At 45.9% G+C, this 18,975-nt stretch overlaps 2 protein-coding genes across 8 annotated transcripts in view; one reads left to right on the forward strand and one right to left on the reverse strand.

Moving 5' to 3' along the window:
* Positions 1-18,975, reverse strand: part of LOC311421766 (uncharacterized protein) — a 24,348-nt gene continuing 5,373 nt past the window's right edge. Inside the window, exons 2-7 of one of the 5 annotated variants that reach the window (XM_084494076.1) lie at positions 11,843-11,933; positions 6,558-6,697; positions 2,221-2,291; positions 1,156-1,215; positions 797-920; positions 1-516 (exon numbers count right to left, since the gene is read on the reverse strand). In XM_084494076.1, the coding sequence (XP_084350202.1) occupies positions 838-920; positions 1,156-1,215; positions 2,221-2,291; positions 6,558-6,697; positions 11,843-11,881 (393 nt within the window). In that variant the 5' untranslated portion in view covers positions 11,882-11,933 and the 3' untranslated portion in view covers positions 1-516; positions 797-837. Of the gene's footprint in view, positions 517-694; positions 921-1,064; positions 1,216-2,220; positions 2,292-2,674; positions 2,840-6,557; positions 6,698-11,842; positions 11,934-18,975 lie in introns of those variants that run through there. The other 4 variants (XR_014684997.1, XR_014684998.1, XM_084494077.1 and 1 more) reach the window with 4 other exon arrangements.
* Positions 3,387-15,628, forward strand: GFI1B (growth factor independent 1B transcriptional repressor). 3 transcript variants are annotated; one of them, XM_084494070.1, is made up of 8 exons: positions 3,388-3,776; positions 7,257-7,303; positions 9,003-9,131; positions 10,796-10,942; positions 11,497-11,759; positions 12,026-12,163; positions 12,628-12,793; positions 13,165-15,628. In XM_084494070.1, exons 3-8 carry the CDS (start codon positions 9,017-9,019, stop codon positions 13,341-13,343), a joined length of 1,008 nt encoding a protein of 335 aa, XP_084350196.1. In that variant the 5' UTR covers positions 3,388-3,776; positions 7,257-7,303; positions 9,003-9,016; the 3' UTR covers positions 13,344-15,628. The 3 variants fall into 3 exon arrangements, with proteins under 3 accessions (XP_084350197.1, XP_084350196.1, XP_084350195.1); XM_084494071.1 differs by lacking the exon at positions 7,257-7,303 and having other exon boundaries at positions 3,387-3,776; positions 9,007-9,131; XM_084494069.1 differs by lacking the exon at positions 7,257-7,303.

Here is an 18,975-nt window from a genome sequence, read left to right on the forward strand (position 1 = left end):
GGAGAAATTAAATTACCTCAGGGAAGGCTCTGCAGCCTTCATTCCTCAAAGCCACTCAACTTTCGGCTCCGTCTCAGCCCTCAGACCGGTGGGGTCTCAGCACTCCTTGTCCCCCACATAGGGGAGGTTGGTGGGGACACCCTGGCAGCCCCCTGAAGCGTTGGGGCCGATTCCTTAATCCCTCGGAACCATCCTCTGCTGCCAGGCTGCCAGTGGGAATTACAGGCACTGGATTTGCAGAGCAGAAACTAGCTCTAAGAAGACACAGATTAGAACCCTATCACAGAAGTTACCGGTTGAATTTTAACTTTAGATGTGCTCTTCCCCCGCTGTCATCCCTGCAGGAGCGAGATAGTTCCTTTGTGTTGCACCTGTAAGGGGTCATCCCGCCTCTGGAGGAGATAGCATGTTTTTAATCTTGTCCTGCCTTGTGCATTGCAGTTGGTATTTATTGCAGTCTGGACTGAGAGATGGTATTTTTTTTTTCCTGCTGTGCAGACAACATGTTTATTTAATCTGCCACAGAAAAGAGTGGAAATTAGGATGAGTTTCAGAAAGGAACCGAAAGCAATTAGTTGTGTTATTTTAGTGTGACTTAATTACTATAGCATTAAAATTGACATAGAAAACATGGATGCTGCAGAAGGGGATGGCTGCTAGATTTTAAAGGGAAGACAACAGCATTAGAATGGGCTTGATGTGTTATAATTAACCTGTTTATTAAATGCATAACTCAGTAAGAATAATCTATTTACTTAGGATGCACTAGAGCATAGGACATGTAATAAAAACTCACAGCAATACACAAAATTAAATTGTCCTCAGTGGCAAGCTGAACTAGCTGTATATCCACCATGTCCCATGTGGGTCAGGAACAGCACAAGGTTCCAGCGTCCAAAGAACCTCTTTGTCTGCCAACACTGAAACAAGAAGAAACAACAATAAAAATTATATCAATACAAATACAAAATATGACTGACCACATGGGGCCTGCCTAAAGGTCCTTCAAGTTTAAATGCATTCCCAACACACTTTGATTTTTCCCTCCAGTTTGTATAAATCACCTTTTGCCATTGATTTAATTGAAGAGCAGAGGTGTTAAGTTTAACAGGAGCCACAAACAGAAATTTAGGCAAGAGTAAGATCACAACACACCAAGGTGGCAGCTTTCCCGACTGTGTTCCCATCCTGCAACTATTTGGTGCATAGGAACTCCTGAAATAAAACAAAGGAGAGAGGATGAATGATTGCTGAACCAGTTATAACAGTGTGCCCATCTCTCTTCAGGCATTCTAGTGTAGTGATAATAGTACTAGTCATGGAGTATCTGTGCCCATTACCTCAGGGATCAATTTGTATGAAACAGATATGGTACAGTTTGTTTGTTTTCAGTTTGTTTTCAGTTGTTTCTATGGATAGATTACTGAAACTAGGAGATGTGGCCATCCTCCTCCAAATGATTGTGCCCAGTGCTCTTTGGAGCACCTCTGAAGTCAGCTAACTGGTGAAGTTTTACTGAACAAGCTATTAGATATTTTTTGTGCGTGTAGAACTAGCCTTTTGTAGGATTTTTTGGTGGCTGACTTGGTTTTACCATCTCTTGTTTAAGAGACACTTTCTGCAGCCAATTGCACTTTATGTCAACGGGAAGTCTGTGCTCAAGGTGCTGGCAGAAGCCAGCTCCAATGTTTCATAAAAAAACATAGTCCTTTCAGCAGCTTGTCATTTTCCTGTTTTGTTTAATTCCTGTAACTGTCTTCACATGAAACCCTGAAGCTGCAATGTACATCTTGGTTTTCTGTTACAATGCTTGTCTTTTGTAGCGGGAAATGTAATCCTTCAAATGCCTGTGTTTAAGAGGATGCAAATCAGCTTGCCAGCACAATGCTTTGGGAACGTTTCTTTCATGCAAAACAGCTAGATAAATAAGGAGGGGAAGAGGGAAAGGAAAAAGGGATTGTTTGCTTCCATAAACAGCAAGAATTAATTATGCTCAGTAAATGACAGATGGGCAAAGATTAAAATCTGAATCTTTCTCAATTTGGGTGAAATCTACGCTCTTATCTTCGAGTTGCATCAAAACCCATTGCACAGCCTGTCCGGTGCCGTGGGGCAATGCGGTGTCCGCGCAAGGCACGACGACAAGAACTGTGACTTGTGGCTGTCCCAGCAGAGAGCGCTAAGGCCCCCGCTGCCTGCTCACAGCCAGACACCAAATACCTCTGCAATGAATCCCAAGTGGCTCTGGACCGCATCTGCTCCACCAGGGGATCACCACCCTGCAGCCGATCCTGTTGCATGGCAGAAAAAAAAAGTTATTGTTTCCTGGTGCTCTCACCACGCTGTGCTACAGCAGGAAAAGCGACCACACGGAATCCTAGTGTAGTGCAACCAACTGTAGAAAACAGCGACATGCATCTGAAGGCTTACAATGAGCAGAAAACCCCCATGACATAAAGGCAATTGTCTGACAGCAAAGTCCAAGCACTTGGCAGCTGGGTGTGTGCTTGTATATATAAACCTCTCAGAAGGCATCTTTGCTGTTCAACCCATGCACAGACTGGGCTGTCCGTGCAGGAGGGGATAACCAAGGGCACACACAGCATGTCAGCATGCACTTGCACAGTTGGGAAATTGGTGAAAAATCAGAAAACAGGTGAAATCAAGGAATTACCTTTTTTCCCCCCAAGCCTTTGGGAAGACCAAACAGGAGTTGTGTCCAAGGATTCTCCAAAGAAAATCACTGCTCCTCACCTCCTGTTCTAACCTTTACTGGAGAATCACCAGGTGACATGAGAAAAGTCACTGCCTCTGCTCTGCTCTCCTTTTTTCACCCTACCTTTGTAGAGAGGTTTGGCAGTCAGTTATTTCATACTTGCAAACCCATTTTCAATCCCTTTCTGAAAGCAAGTGATAGAAGAACAAATTCTTATTATTGCTCTTGAATTGAAGAGCTTTTTGCAAAGATCCTTGTTAACGAGCTTTCTTAAGTCTATAATTATATCCTATATACAGCTGTATATATAGAGAGCAGTGCTTAAAAAATGTATGAATTGCACACACGTATAGGAAAATGAAGGGTGATTAACACACATCTTTTTCAGTTCTTACTGTGAAAGCTCTTATTCCTTTTTCCTCGGAAATTGAAGAGATAAAAGATCCTTTCTAGTATATAATAATTTTGTGCATATGTGCTATATGGTTTTGTTTATGAGACTGAAGTGAGTGTGTGTATGCGAGACAGATGGTGTGTCTGTTTGTGAAAGATATGATGTGTGGATAAATGTGTAAAAATATAGATTTCTTTAAAGCTTTTTTTTTTAAAAAAAAAAAAAAAAAAAAAAAAGAACAAATGCCTGCTTGATACATAATTTCCCTGTGTCATGCTCATTGTCAGTATGACAGAAGAGTGTTCCTGCAGAAAGCAAAGCTGCCCCAGAAAGTTAAGGGTGCTGCCCCTAGGGTTTAGAGCTGGGCATCGTGAATTCTCTTCAAGTTTTCAAAGTCCTGGAAAGTTTTGATAAGCAAATACTTTCTGGGCTCTGCTTCTCTATTGGCTGTTTCTTCACCGCCAGATTTTGACACAAATAATCTGATTGAAAAATCAGGGAGGGGAACAGGGGCAAAAAAACAGAGAGAAAAAAGGAGAAGTATCTATTTCAGCAGACAGCAACTAAGTGAAAAAGTGGAAGAAGGACTCCAGCGAGAAGACATTTCACTGGGGGCTTGCCTGGGGAGATTGAGGCGAATCCAGTAAAGCAAAGTTCCCTAAACAGGTGATTTATTTATTCTTTTAAACACTTCAAATTTCAGTGTTTAACTCCTTTCTCTGATGTGTTTTATACTCTTTTTCTTACTCTTTTATTCTGTTTGCAAATATGTAATGTGTTTCCCTGTGTAAGTCACTTGTACTGAGCATTTATGGTAATGGTTTATGTATATCAAACAGGTCAAACTTTTAAAAATTATATGCCATCTACTTGCTTTATCTTCCCACATGGGAAAATGATAATAGAATAAAATAGATGTGTCAATGGTCTCAGACACCTGCATCCCAGCAAGCTACATACAGCAGGCAGTTTCCAGATGTAAACTTTTGTACCTGAGCATTGAGGATGTGCTGTATTTTTCCTTTTAATTGCTATTCTACGGAGCAAGACCTATAAATTCAGAAAACAGCACATCTCTGCTGCCATCAATTAATTTATGCCAATTTTCCTAGATGAGAATTCAGTCTCTCCTGGTTAGGATTTTTGCTTCAAACCTATCTTTTATTTATGTTCTCTCTCCATCCTTTCTAAGTATATGCTGATTAGTGTAACAAATTTTTTAGCATATGCAATTAGATATTTATAGGCATATCTCCTATACTACCAGGCTGGTTCAATACATTAAGCGGGAAAACAAATGGTTTACAAGTTCACAAAGTAAGCGCATGTATATATTAAAGGGAAATAGGATTTGTTAGATTGTGCTCTACCATTCTTTTTATCCAGGGAAGCTTAAGGCAGTTTGCTAAAGCTAGCGGCATTCCCAACGTCACCGGGAGCTAAAGGAAGTTTCTAAAGAACAAATGCTGCAATTTTGTATTCTAAACATTTTTTTCTAGGCAATAAAGGTGCACAAGCATTTCCATTGCACTTCTTCAACAAAAATTTCACCGTAACTTCCAAGCTTTGGCATGATGTCCATTTGCCCAGTCTTACCACAAGAATGAATAACATTCTGCGCATTTTTCCACTAAAAAGCCACATTCAAATTACTTGCCCCAAGTAAATTAAATTTTACAAGCATGGACTAGTGGAAGCATGATTAATTTTGTTGTAAAGAACTGGAATTCTTTATGAATATGATTTAAATTTAAGGAGTAAGGAGTCCACTAAATCTCTTATTTGGGCTCTTAAAAATTTCAAACATGGGTTATGTTTTGTTTTGTGCTTTTTACAAAAATATAGTCTTCTGACAGACCCGCTATTCTTTATTTTCGGTAGCTTCATTTTTGCCAGAAAGAGCAGAAAAGAATACTAAAAATTAAAAATAAATTAAGCAGGAGGGAAATAAGCCTCTTTTAGTCTAAAACTTGGTACGCTTATCAGCTTACCTGAAGCCACGTATCAACTTTAATTTAAAAATTAAGTATTTCCTCCAAGTGCAGTGGGGAAAAGGGTTTCATCTCTACAATTAACCTTGTCAATTTGAAAAACAGGAATACTCGAATTTAGAAGGGCTTAAAGAAAAATGAGTCAGTTTTAGAATGGAACTTGTGTTGCAAACTGGGTTCCTGATTCGGCATGGCACAATCCTGTTCCCAAATACAATATTTTGGATTATGAATTGTCTCACTGAAGGAACCGCTGACAGAATGGCCCCGTAATGTAATATAGAGAAAATACTGATTTCTTCTAAATTGTATCAAAGGGCCTGATCCTGTGTTTTTGGGTACTGCGAGCTGCCATGCTCTGATACTGGATTCCGGGCTTCAGGAGGAACATAGGACATTAGGATCATGAAGACAGAAAACACCCCATTAAAAACAAATAATAGACACTTTTGATTTGGATGCTCACCAGAGAGCATCACTGGGGATGAAGGAACTTTGAATTTGAACACAGAAGGGGAATACACAGGTGCTGGGTACATTTTCAAATCTGGCTTGTGCATCTGTAGCTGGTAAAAACAAGCTCTTTGCAGATGCTTCAAGTTAGGTACCCAAAATAATGAAGCTTTTTTTTTTTTTTTTCTTCCCCTGGGTTGTTTTGGCTATCTCTTCCTCAGAGCAGATTACTACAACATTATTATACAGCTACAGGAATGGCAAACGAATAAGAGTGTCAATTCCAGCTGGCTATTGATGCTATATTCTGTACTGAATCCACAAAATGCTGTGCTTGTGTGTTTTGGGACGACATTCTTGCCCAGGCAATGAACTCCATTGTGCGGCTGCCAGACCAAGTGCTGCAAGGGCTGGCAAGAACAGATTCCGTTAAAAAAAAAAAAAGTGCAACTTTTAGCAAAAGGTTGAAGCTAAATTCTGTTGGAAGCTTCAGTGATTGTTTAAGCCATAGCAGGGGCTGCTGTCCATAGCACTACTGTCCCTATGAAATACAGTTAGCTGCTGGTAGCAGTTGATCACTTGCGACTGATAATGCTGAGTTTCAAGGACACAGTATTTTTTTCTCTCCCAATCTGTGCTTCTAGCTTTCCTCTAACTCGGTTGTGTGAATCAAAGAGTCCAATGCAGTTGTTAATTAACTATGCTTTGGGCACCCAGTTCCTGTTTTCTCTGTGAAATGGGGTGGGGGAAAGTAACTTCCTTTTGCAACGTTCAGTAGTGCATTAAAGATCATGTTGCTCTGTAGAGGCCCTTATCAGCAGTCAAGATACTGGCCCAAATTTGTCTTTTACATATGCTGGAGAAAACACATCCAGAAAAATCCCATTGATTCTTATGCAGCTACGTCCAACCAGCATGAGAAGAGAAACCGTGTTTAGCACCTTCATGTACTTAGTCCATGGGCACTACAGTAAAACACTGCAACATTACTCATGCCACCCACCTCCAGTCCTCAAATTTATCTGGTGAATGCCTCAGGGTCCTCTGGCTGGCGGGCAGGGACAGCAGCTCTTCCAGGAGGCAGTGCAGCGTGCGTGCTTTCCTCGTGCATTCAGTTACCTGCTGCCAGAGCCTCTTCCTCTGCTGTGTAGGAAGCCCAGGGAAGTTAACTGGTTAATTCAGGCAGACAAATCAGATGTCTAAAGCTTGGTGGTATGAATACTCTCCATTGTGGGCACAGTCCTGCCCACCAGGTGGGAAAATCCCTCTGACATGAGTGGAAATCCCATGTAGAAAGGGCTTGTGGCAGGACTTTAATCTGGGGCACGTCTACGCTGCCAAGTGCGGCTCCACACACAGCTGTCCCACCTGGTACCGAGCCCCTCCTGCCGTGCCCTCTGAGCTGAGCACTTCTGCTAGGATGGGAGGCTACCGGCTGGGCAGGGCACATTGCTGCAAGGGCTACGGCCATCACCGAACACTTCTGTGTTTGTACTGAGCCGAGCGCTTCTGTGTGCGCAGGATGGGCAGAGATGCACTTTATGATACTTAGAAGGAACCCTGTGAGAGTTACAGCCAAGTAAATACAGTGTTGGACTTCAGCGTCCCTTCTCTCTAGTGCATGCTCATGGTTCCTTCTCAGTACTTTGCCCTCTTGCTAAAATTAAATTAACAAATCCACTCTTGGCTTCTGTTTTCTCAGATTCATCTCAAGCCACATGTACATTTCTTGGAAATAGATAAAAACAGGTGAGTCATTGCAGGAGAGAAAATGGCTGAAGTCACATACGAAAGTGGGAATCCTGGACCAGATTTATAAGGCCAGCTACAGCTGTAATGGGATTTCTGAAGGTGCTGGGGCTGGTGAGCACCTGGCTCCCACCAACAGCAATGGGCTTGGCAACCTACCTGTCCACAGCAGGCTTTGCTGTGTGAATTCCCCTCCTGTACATGTACCTGTAGCCGCAGGCACCATCATAAATCTGGCCCTCAAAGCCTGAAGTGAAGCACCACTGAGCTATGTAATTATATTTAGCATACAGGGGTAAGGGCAGGTACTTCTGAACCCGAAGGAGCAGCCAGAGCAGACCTTTTCCATCGCTGGCTGTTTGGGATTTCAGGAGCCCACGCTGCTCTGTCCTGACTTACATAGACACCTCACATCATTCCTACTCAACAGGACCAAACGTTGTTCTTTTTTAGTAAATAAGTGCACCACATTTCAACTGCTCCCAGGAAAAAAGAAAATAAAAAAAAAAAGCAAAAAATAACAATGCACTTGCCCACTAGTAGAGAGCAAAGACTTGCTGCTAACTTTTCATATGAAATATAGCAAGATTTGCTTTTAGTGCTACTATCTCGAACAATTACAAGGGAAAATGCAAATGCATATGCAAATAGTGCACCAGCTGATATTGCCATGCACAGCATCGAGCCTGTTGTCGTACTGTCTGCACGAGAACAGTTACTAGCCACGGGGAGCGGGCACAGGGCGGGCTGGGTTCTGGGCAGTGAAGATAACAGATACATTGCAAGAGAATTTGGGATGATTAAATTTCAGCATTTTATGCTTGTCATTCCAACGGTCTATGATATTTGAGTCAGATCCAAAAGGTAACCTCTCGCACCCAGCACTTCTGCTCTGCCTCTGCTTGACCGGTGTTTGCCAGCCACAACACAAAACATTCAAGCTATGGCCAACGAGAAGGAAACCCAACGCACGTTAAGGCTGTGGGGATTTTCCATTGCATTTTTCCCATTCTCGATGGTTTTACTGTGATTATTATTTGGACGGCAATTTCAGAGGAGCCAATGCCACGGGTGGGACTGAACTGCTCTGGGTGCAAAACCCCTTTCTGAAACGGGAGCTCTCCAACCAGCAGTCCCTACTGTTCCCCGTGAGAGGACAATCTCATAGAAGCAGAGCAGAGAACTGCATGAGAGAGATTCTGGATTCTCATCTATCCCTGCCACAGAAACATTTTTGGTCTGTAACACCACACTCTTTAAGCATGCCACCATTTCTTCACCTCTGTCTTCACAGACAGCAGTAATCCTTTGCCTCAACCTAGGGGTGGATTGTGAGGAATTTTTTTTTTTTTTTTTTTTTTAAACGGAGCATAATATGATCTGCAATCCCACCTTCAATCTGCAGTCCCATCTCTACCTGAGCAGCAGAAAATATCTGGCAGTAAGTTATCCTGCTCAGCCCCTCCACAGCTAGGTGTTTTCCCCAAAGTTGAGACCCAGCAAGCGCCTAAGCCCAAGCAACCACTCCCCTCTCTTCAGCTGGGTGGGGGGACCTTGGAGATGACCTATCTGGCTCCCCAGCAGAAGGGTTTTTAATTCTCATCACTGCTGCATACACAACTGACGTGCTGTGGGAGCAAGCAAGAAACTACCCCACAAACCAGAGATTTACCTGCTGTCATTTTGTGTTTCTGCCCAGGCAGTGAATGGAAAATGCCACGTTCCTTTTTGGTGAAGAGCAAAAAGGCTCATACCTACCACCAACACCGCTTTGTGGAAGATGATCTGCCTGTATTCACGTGGGATCCAATCTCCTCTGCCTTCACTGGTGAGTCAATACAGCCACTGGGCTTGTAAGAATACACTGGGGCAAATAAATTATGGATTAAGCAAGCCAAGGGAGTAGGATGAATGAGCTACAGAATAACTAAGGGTTTCCATACAGGGATGGCAGTCTAAATACTAGGTTATCCTGCACCGCGTACCCTCTTTCTTTAGGACAAATCCATACTGTTGCACTGAAAATAAATTTAGATCCTCCCTTTGTTTCTTGCCGGGCTGCTGCTTTTGTCAGAGACAGTGCAATGAGAATCCTCCACACTGGTATGCTTTGGGCAGACACAAGTGTTGGAAACCCTAAAAGATCACAAGGTTTCTGATGGCCAGTTCTCCACCTGTGTGGAAGTTACACTGAGAATCCTGCCTTTTTCTCTGTTCTTGCTCCAGTTGTTGATTCCCACCTCCCTTGGGGGGAGATTTGAGATACCAGATCGCTGCGAGGAGTTGGTCACATTTGGAAGGATGTCCAACCTCGGGCAATTAGCAGCTGGGAAAAGAGCTTCTGCTTGGCTGGCATTCTACAAACTGGCAGCTCTGCCACCTCGATCTCTAACCCACTGTGTTCAATGTCCACATCTTCTATCTACATTTTCTCTACCTCAGTGTGTTACCACCTCCTCCTTGTGACCTGCAAGGAAGGTTACAGCTAGAGCGAGAAGATACTGGTGATAATCTAACACTGTGAAAGGAGTCCTACACCTTGCACTTGAAAGGCTGGCTGCTACGTACCAGATCAATACAAACCAACAGTGTTTCTGCCTATGCCTGCTGTCCTCCCCGTCTGTTCATGCTCCCCCAGAGACATCCATGCAATAGCATGGCTAGGACAATTATTTTCTTCCTTCAGGCAGCATTCAAATTTTCTTTATTCAAATCTAGGATCAACTTACCCTTTGTTCTGGCCCTGGCTGTGGAACTAGAGTCCAGCCCTATGACAAGTTTGATTGCAGAAAAGAGGTGACAGTCCAATCTCAATTCCTGCCATTAGTGTTTATCTGCAGCACAAGAGGGCTTAGACAAACAGAGGGATGCTGCTCTTCAGCAGCCCAGTCCCACCTTCAGCAGAAAGGCAGCATATATATCGGACCTCTCTTTTAAATTCTTACTATAAAGTCTATTTCTAACAAGTGCTGGTTGGTCTCTTATGGGCTGGGACAGGCACGGAGAAACTGAGTGTGGGCAGGAGACTGGGCTCTGTGGGCACCTCCCCTCTCTGCTTCCCTGCTCAGCTGTCCATAAATTCAGGTTAACAATACTCAGCTCTGTTGGGGGGGGTTGGGGAGGTTAATAAGTTAGTGATTGTTAGTTACCCTCATAAATGATGATGGTTTTAAATAAGGAAATTATTCTTACAATGTGGCCTTCTAGGGTTAATTTGCTCTAGTTATATAGGGCATCAAGTGCTCTATTATTTCTTCCTGTCTTCCTCTGCCTTGCCTCTCTTATGCTGCTTGGAATTTCCCTTTGTCAGCAGTGGGCAGACCTTGATTGCCACACTGATTGCACTGCTCTGCACTGATTCGGGGAACTGAGCGTGGACTCACGTATCTGAGCTTGAGTTCACAGATAAGTACACAGACCACCTAACGAGGTGGTTTTCTTACAGGGTTTATGGGGTGGAATAAACTAACCGTGACACTACTGTAATTGCAGCCATAGGAGACAAGGCATCAGAAGATGGCAAGAAACAGGACCTAGAATGCGTGGTTCCAAAACAAGAAAAGGACCCTTCTGAACCGAAAGAAGAAAGTGTCCCCATCCAGCACCCAAGCAGGATGCTGCCAGGACCTTCAGCTCAAGGTCTGCTCCCCAGGGCCAGAATTGCCAAAAAGGTCAGGGCTAGGCTGGTTGGCTTATGAGGCCCCTGTGACTGGGTCCAGATTTTCAGTAAATGGCAGCTCTTATTTTGACCCCATTGGTTAAATTTGCCCAGGCAGAGCTCATCAAGAGCTTTCTGTATTTTCCCTTACACTTCTGGCTTAGATCAGCATCTCCCTGAAGTACAAGGCTATCATTCCCAGCGAGCGAGCCTCTACATCTCAAGGACTGGTGTAGCTGTGTGATATGGTCAAGGCTGGTGTCCATATGATGCTTGTTCAGATGCTAGTAAGGGGGTTAATACTGCCTTAGCATCTCCTTCCCCCTAAAACTTCCTCAGACTGAAATCAAAGTCTAAATATGAAATTTGTACAGGGATCAGGGTTTGAGTCAAAGAACAAGAAGTTTGCAACTCCCAGGGTCATTAAACAGGCAAGGTATCTGGGGAGGTTTTTTTTTTATTATTATTATTTTACTGGTATCCAGCTGCAGGCATTGACATGACACTCCCTTCTCCCTCTGCTTTACCAACTCAGAGATGACCATCCCAGGTCTGCAGATCAAAGACTGCACTACCCCGACCAGCACCTCTACCTTCTACAAAACTGGCTTTTCTTGGGACACTTTCCACTTGCCATACGGCTACCGACAGATGTCTTCCACCATGCAGTCAGCCCTCCTGGAGCACCCCGTCAGCCTGTACAGCAGCCACCTCCTGCCAAGCCCCGAGCCCCCTCTGGATTACAGCATGCATTACTCCTCCGATATGGAGACCTACCACTGTGTGAAGTGCAACAAGGTGCATCATGGAGGAGAGAACCTCGGGGACGAGGAGGGTTGGGAGCAGCTTTCATCAAATACATCAGTGTTTCAGTGGCTCACCTCAAGGTGCAATGCATGTGGCTTGAAATAGGTGCCCATTCATTCTCCTGGCTGAGGACAAGGGTGCTAGGAATCACGCAGTTTACATGGCCTACGAAAGGAAAGAATCAAAGAGAAGGAATTGAAATCAAAGATATAGACAAAGCTGCCTCCTGGAAAAATCACTGACATTTTGTTTTTCAGGTATTCTCCACTCCCCATGGCCTGGAGGTCCACGTACGAAGATCTCATAGTGGGACCCGGCCTTTTGCTTGTGAAGTATGTGGCAAAACCTTCGGGCATGCTGTAAGCCTGGAGCAGCACACCAATATTCATTCCCAGGTGGGTAGCATGGTTCCAGAGAATCAGCTCTCCAGAGCTGATGAGTGCTGGGACCTTAGCTGTTGTTTCGTTATCAGGGAAGTGACTTTCCTAGGTTACAAGCAGGATGGCTTTCCTTCAGCACCCAGTGGCAACGCTAGGAGCTCTGAAAACCACAGATCATAGCTCTCTTATCTCTCAAGTCTCAGACTGTCCTTAAAATGTCTCAGATTGGGAGGGGAGGATGGTTGCTACTGCTTCTCAGGTGCTTCACCTTCTCTAAAGGGTGCAGGAGTCTGGATCACAAGATGCAAGCCATTTCCATAAGTAACAATCCTTTCATCCTCTTCATATTAGCACATCAGCCCGTGAGCTGGGGAGATTTGCTTATCAAATCTACTATAGTCAATGATTTAACAGTCCTCAAGCTCTGTCACATGTTCTGCAGCTACCAACTGACACCCCATGATTTTCTTCCTTACCAGGAAAGAAGTTTTGAATGCAAGATGTGTGGGAAGACATTCAAGCGTTCCTCTACCCTCTCCACGCACCTGCTGATCCATTCAGACACACGGCCCTACCCCTGCCAGTACTGTGGCAAGCGCTTCCACCAGAAGTCCGACATGAAGAAACACACTTACATCCACACGGGTGAGAAACAAAATGATCCCAATAAGCAAATAAAAACTGGAGTCCACCAGGTCCATGTACACACAGATCCCAGACATGGAGAAGCTGTGCTGGCGATGTGTCCAGAGGCACTAATAAGTCAATCTTCGCTGTCAGCTGAAGCTCATAGCATCCCTAAGATGCGTGTCTTCTGGGTGACAAGGAGGTGGCTATTGTCTAGCCTCTGGTTCTTCTCACCCTCTGCTGCTGGAGGAGAGTGCAGACACATCAGCAGGACAGCCGGGCTGACAACACTGGTGCCTAAGCACAGCCAGTCAGGCCTGAGTCTGCTGAAAGCTAATTTATTTCCACCATCTGCTAATATCTTTCTTACCATCTTCTCTGCCCTGCAGGGGAGAAGCCCCACAAATGCCAGGTATGTGGCAAAGCCTTCAGCCAGAGCTCCAACCTCATCACTCACAGCCGCAAGCACACTGGCTTCAAGCCCTTCAGCTGCGAGCTCTGTGCCAAGGGCTTCCAACGCAAGGTGGACCTACGGAGGCACCGGGAGACCCAGCACAGTCTCAAGTGAGGGACAACTCCAGGTCTCTGCTGGAGATCCCGCTGCCAGTGCCTGTTCCATGGAAGAAGACCCTCCCCAGCACCTCCATCCAGCATGGGGCTGCCCACCTCATTAAGCTTGTACAGATTCCTGCATCACTCTGGAGACTAATGAAGTCAAGGTTTTGGTGTCCTGGCACCCCAGGGCCTTGTACATCCTGATATGCGACAAAGGAACTCGTGGGAGCTCTCACTTTTTAGTTACAGCAGGTACTAGGCCAGAGCTGACATCACCTGTCCAAGTGTAAATCCAGAGGAATTCTTTAAAGGTGGCTGTTACTCTGGATTTACACTGTGAGCAGAAGTCAGTTGGGACCAGCAGCAAGGTGGGAATTCCTGGATTAGGGGCAGCAACAATCTGTGCCAGGCTGGTGCCGTAACCATGTTCTGCTCTGATGGTTAGCAAGATAAGGCTGGGGCATGCAAATAGACTGCATTCGCTGAGCCGTGCTCAACCTGGACAGGGCTTCTGCAGAGACTTGCCCAGGTCATAAATTCTGGCAACAAACACCTAAAATCACTTTCTTTCAGCAGAGCATTTACTGTGATCAAGTGACAAATGAACTGTGTTGTATTTTTAACTTGGAGTGGGAGGAAAATAATGAAAAAAAACCTGTTCCTATCCCTAGCTAATAACAGGGGACTCTGAATGTATTCTACATCCACACCTTACAGCAAAGATCCAGGGGTTAGAGGCAACCAGGAGAGCTCCAGGAAGAGCCAGGCCCCAGCACTAGGCATAAACTAATAAGCCCTGCGTCTCACTACCACACAAGAGAGACTGGCTACTCTCAGAATCCAGGCTGGTGTGTCCCACAGCGTTTCACTGTATGCAGGACTTACTGAATTAGATTTTTCCTGGGCAATCCTGTGTCACTGCATGGTTGGAAATGACCCATGGGTACTGGTGTCAAGGAGCAGAGAGGTATGCTTTCTGCCCCTCTTAAAGGAGGAAGTAGCCTAGCCTGTATGCATTGGCATAATCTGAATATCTTACAAGTGTTACACAAACAGCAGTGGCGCTTCCTTCTTCATCCAGGTCTAGAGGTTGAAGTAAAGCACTGGAACAGGTAAAGAGCTAGCTCCCCTCTAACCTCTGCTACGTTCTCAGTATATAACTTAGGGCAAGTCACTGCACTGCTCTGACTTACTTCTCCACCCCTCTTGGTGATGGAGTCATTCACTCAGGTTTGTAAAGTCCCTTGAGTTCTTGAGAGGAAGGACAAAGTATTATTACAGCATTAAAAAGAAGTGCTTTCAGTTACGTGGGGCATTGTAGCAGCACACAGACCACCCCATAACGACATCCCTGAACACATGGCATTGTGCAATGACACCTGGGGGAAATGGCCTGGAGAAATACCTATTTCACTGCAAATGCTTATTTAAGAATGCTGCCATCATGGGCAAAAAACAGTCCAAGTGGAAAATTCATTTATTGGTAAGAGAAAAAAGGCCTCATCCTGCCCTCAGTTACACAGCTATAAATCCAAAGCCATTCTCCTAAGATCCACAACGTACTCACCCCTGTTTTTCACTGTGCCTAAGCTGTTCGTCATTAATATGCATGCTGGAAACTCAAAACAGAGTCTGTGCTCCTGGCTTGTCCTTGCACACTGTAAATATATATTTATACTTAATGTATATTTTTATTGCAATACACCAGACAGTTACAACATGTACAGGCCTGCTGGGATTTATCTGATAAATCTGTTCCTTCTCAGTAACTGAGCTAACACGGGGTATTTTGTGTTAAAAACATTCATTTCAATAAAGTTTTGTACTCAGGGAAGTTTTGTACTGGGGATGCCAGCAGTGGGGTAGAGTGGAAAAGAAGGGGGACAGCACAGCACTGCCCTCGTGGTCAGTTCCTGCCCCAGGGCTCTGACACAAGAGGAAATCAGGATGGAAACCCACATGCAGAACAGCTCAAAGCCCAGGAGCAAAGGACATCGCCTCAGAGGTGGATACGTGCAGAGCCCCACACAGGCAAAGAGGCAGCTCTGCAGTGACAGGGAGCTGCCACAGCCACACCAGGTGACAGGGGACAGCATTACCAGAGCCCCTCTGTTGAAGCTGAGCTGTCCTGTACAGGGTTGTGCCAGAACCTGGCCAGGGCACGGACCCCAAGGGAGGAACCAGTCTCAGGTCCTGACTCTGACACCAGACACACAAACACTCACACATGTACATATGCACAAGCCTGGGACAAGGTAAAGGCATTTCAGCTTATTAAAACTGCTGCCAAAAATACAAGCCACGTTTATTATTTCCCTTATCCTCCTTGAATCTGCAAATAGAAATATTTAAAGAGCATGTCAGCATCTGAGCTGCTGGGTAGCTAATACCCTCCAGCCCCAAAACACGTAGGCACGTGGGCACATACTTCCCTGTCTGTGTCCTGGGGACAGCAGGTGTTCCTGACTCACTGGAAGCTCCTCAGGTTTGGAGGAAAGCACTGGCACAAACCGATCGGCACCATGGCAAGCTTGCCTGTTACACCACTCATAAAAACAAATCAGACAGCTGCTTCCTCCGAGCCTGCTGAGCAGGGGTTACTCTGTCCATTGGATTTCCATCCCTATCTTTGATTTCCATGAGACGGAGGAGTCGCAGCCTTGACCTGGTGGCTGGGGTATTATATCCTAAGGTTGTGCTTCCACAGCTGGCTTCTCCCTCCTGACAAAGAGCAGCTCACCCCGGCCCTGTCGCTCATTTCCCCGGGCTCTGGGGCAGGCAGGGAAGGCAGCTGCTTTCGCTGCTCTCCTGGGTACTGAGCCCAAAGATTACCAAGGGGCACTCAGAGCAGAAGAGGCAGTGCCAGCCTTACCCTTACACATCCCCAGGAGACATAAAGGTTGCTTTAGGTGGACAGGCAGCGAGTAAAGAAGCACACGGGTGACCACAGGCAGGGTGCTGCTGCACAGCCACACTCAGGGAAACACGGCTGAGGCTGGCAGAGGCGGCCAGGCTGGCCCACTCCCTCCAGCTCTGCGAGTGTATCTCCAGAAACACGGGCTGTGGAAAGAGGCCAGCTGGCAAAGGCACTCGCAAGACAAAAAAACAAGAGCCAGAAGGTGACTTGAGAAGGGAGAAAGAGAAGAGGGAATTAATTTGGAGTTTTGCAATACAAGTTTCTTCCCAGAGAGTAACAAGGTGCCACACTGAGGCCACCAGCTAACACCGCCTGCCTCCCCTCTCCCCAAGAGCCATATGTTGAAAGGAACAACGGGTGCCAATGGCCCAGAGGAGAACCCTCAGAGCCCCTGGTTTGCCTGCAGTCCCCAACCAGGGAGAGCCACTGGATGAGGACGAGGCCAGAGGGACCCCAGCCTGGGTTTTCCCTGCGTGCTGCTCTTTGCAAAGAGCCCGTCCCAACCTGCCCAGCGGTGGGAGATCAGGAAAATGCGGGTGAGAGACCCCAAGGAACAGCCCTGGTGAAGCCAGCACTACAAGCACAGCAGTGTACCCCAACAGCCTGATCACACCAGGGTTCCCAACCTGCTGCCCAGTGTTTGGGACCCCATTCCTGGGTGGGGAGGAAGGCCCCAGGCCTGCTCTGGACCCAGCAGCTGCGCTCTGCACGGTTCCCCAGGCTTTTATCTGAGCTGTTAGAAGCTCTGGAAGTGCATGTGAAGGAGAAAGGAAGCAGATCTGGCCTTACTCAAGCCATACCACAGCAGAGTGGGGTCAGCCCAGAGCTCAACACCACAGCCAGCCCCAGGGCAGGGCTGCTGCTGGCATAGGGTGCAGCAAAAGGCCTCGCTTTGCCTCAGACCTCATCTGACCCTTGGAGGTACTGAATCCACACAACAGGCACACTCTGAGGATTCTCAGCACTGGTCAGGATCAGGCCATTGTTGTCACTGACTCCAAACACAGCTGGCTTTGTTCTCCAAACATGCAAATCCTCCCCGGTTCGGAAAATAACCCCTTTCCCACCATCTTGCCTTGCATCGAAAAAACATTCGGGCCAGTCAATGAAGGAAACAGATAACAAAAAGCAAAATCTCAACTAATCTTTGGGACTGGATAAAGAGCTGATTGTTTTTGCCTCTCTCTGAGCCTGCCCTAGACCCTGCACTTCCCTCGTCCTCTTCACACCTTCACTCCTTTATTGCCAGGGAAAGAAAATCCTGGTCTCTGGGCTGTTTTGTTTAGCAAATGAAGGACATGCAAAGCAATCTCCCCGGGCAGCTGTCAGAAAGAGAGGTGTGCCTCTGTCTTCCAGACAGCCTTCAGGCTGTGAGCAGCAGCCTAGGAGCACTGTGATCGAGGGTGGATTGAGATCTGGACACAAGATGCATCTTTTCCTGATGAAGACAGCCACAGGACACCTGCAGGAAGTGAAGGTGCGCTCCTAGCTAGCACTACATCATACCAGAGTTTATCTGCACGCTGTATAAACCTACACAGAGTGCAGTCCTAGAGAGGGTAAAACTCTGAAGTTTTCACGTATTGGCAATGCTTAGAAGGTCTAAAAGGAACTGAGGGGAAGAACAGAAGAATTTAGCTCCAATTGGGTATAGGTTGCAATGGATAAGAAATTATTTGCTGAGCCTGCTTGTGTCTTGTCCTAGACTTCATGAGGAAGTGTTTTCAGTGGAAAAAGAAACAAGCAGAGCCCTTACTCCTCACAGCAGGCCATTCCCCATTGCTGCAGGGAATGGTGCAGGTGAAAGGGGGACATGGCGGGTGCTCCCAGCTGCCGGCAGGTTTGTGCTAACCCATAAACACGGCACACAAGTGGAAACCTGAAAGCATCAGCCAGTGTCCCAGGAGGAGCTGCGTAAGCACGTCTCTTCACACAGGACAAACATTCCTGCCTGCAGTTTGAGGGCCTGGCCTGGGAAGGGATAGAGAACTTGACCTGTGAAGCTGCTACAGGAAAACAGAAAAATACTCAAACTTTCTTTTTAGATCATTTCTGCTTGTAAAGCAGAAATGTTTTCCCACTTTCCCCCTAGAGTAGCACGTCCATACAGGGGAAACAACTGAAAACAGCCACAGCAGAAATGCAAGGATAGGTAAATCAGCCAGTTGCCGCTGTGGTAGAAAACACAGATCTGTGCAGCAGCTCCTGAACTGGCACGTTTCACATAACAGTCACCACGGACACGCTGAGCTTTTGGTTACAACCCTGAACTCGAAATCTGCCCCACATTTCCTGCACGACCTCAAGCAAGACATTAGCTCTGGATTTGTGAAGTTGCTCAGCACTCTATGAAGCTCGCAGAAGACTTCACCCCATCTGTAAAAGCAGGATAATTCCTCCTCTCCCTTTTATTTCACTTGTTTATTTCAACGGTAAGATAGTGAGGGACAGGGCTGCCCCTCCTTATCTTTTACATACAGTGCCTTGCACAATGGAGCCTTGATCTCAGCTGCAACCTACTAAGTCCTACTGTGAGACCAATAACGAATGATAGAAACTTAATTCGTCAAAGCAACCCAATTTTGTAACTAGCTTAGAAAGAAAACACCCAAGCATGCACAGCAAGAACCCCAAAATTAAAACCACTAAAACTCCAAATGAGCAGAGAAACAGGGTGAGCAAAAACACAGAAAGGATAAATCAGATGCAAGTAGCATTTCCACCAGTG

This window comes from Aythya ferina (assembly GCF_964211825.1).
Source record: "Aythya ferina genome assembly, chromosome: 20".
In the NCBI taxonomy this organism is placed as follows: Eukaryota; Metazoa; Chordata; class Aves; order Anseriformes; family Anatidae; genus Aythya; species Aythya ferina.

Excerpts from the sequence above, each read along its gene's own strand:
- GFI1B (XM_084494071.1), top strand. The coding sequence starts at position 9,017 with ATGCCACGTTCCTTTTTGGTGAAGAGCAAAAAGGCTCATACCTACCAC. Across the intron at positions 11,760-12,025 it reads ACTGTGTGAAGTGCAACAAG|GTATTCTCCACTCCCCATGG; the intron begins GTGCATCATGGA and ends TTTGTTTTTCAG. Across the intron at positions 12,164-12,627 it reads ACACCAATATTCATTCCCAG|GAAAGAAGTTTTGAATGCAA; the intron begins GTGGGTAGCATG and ends CTTCCTTACCAG.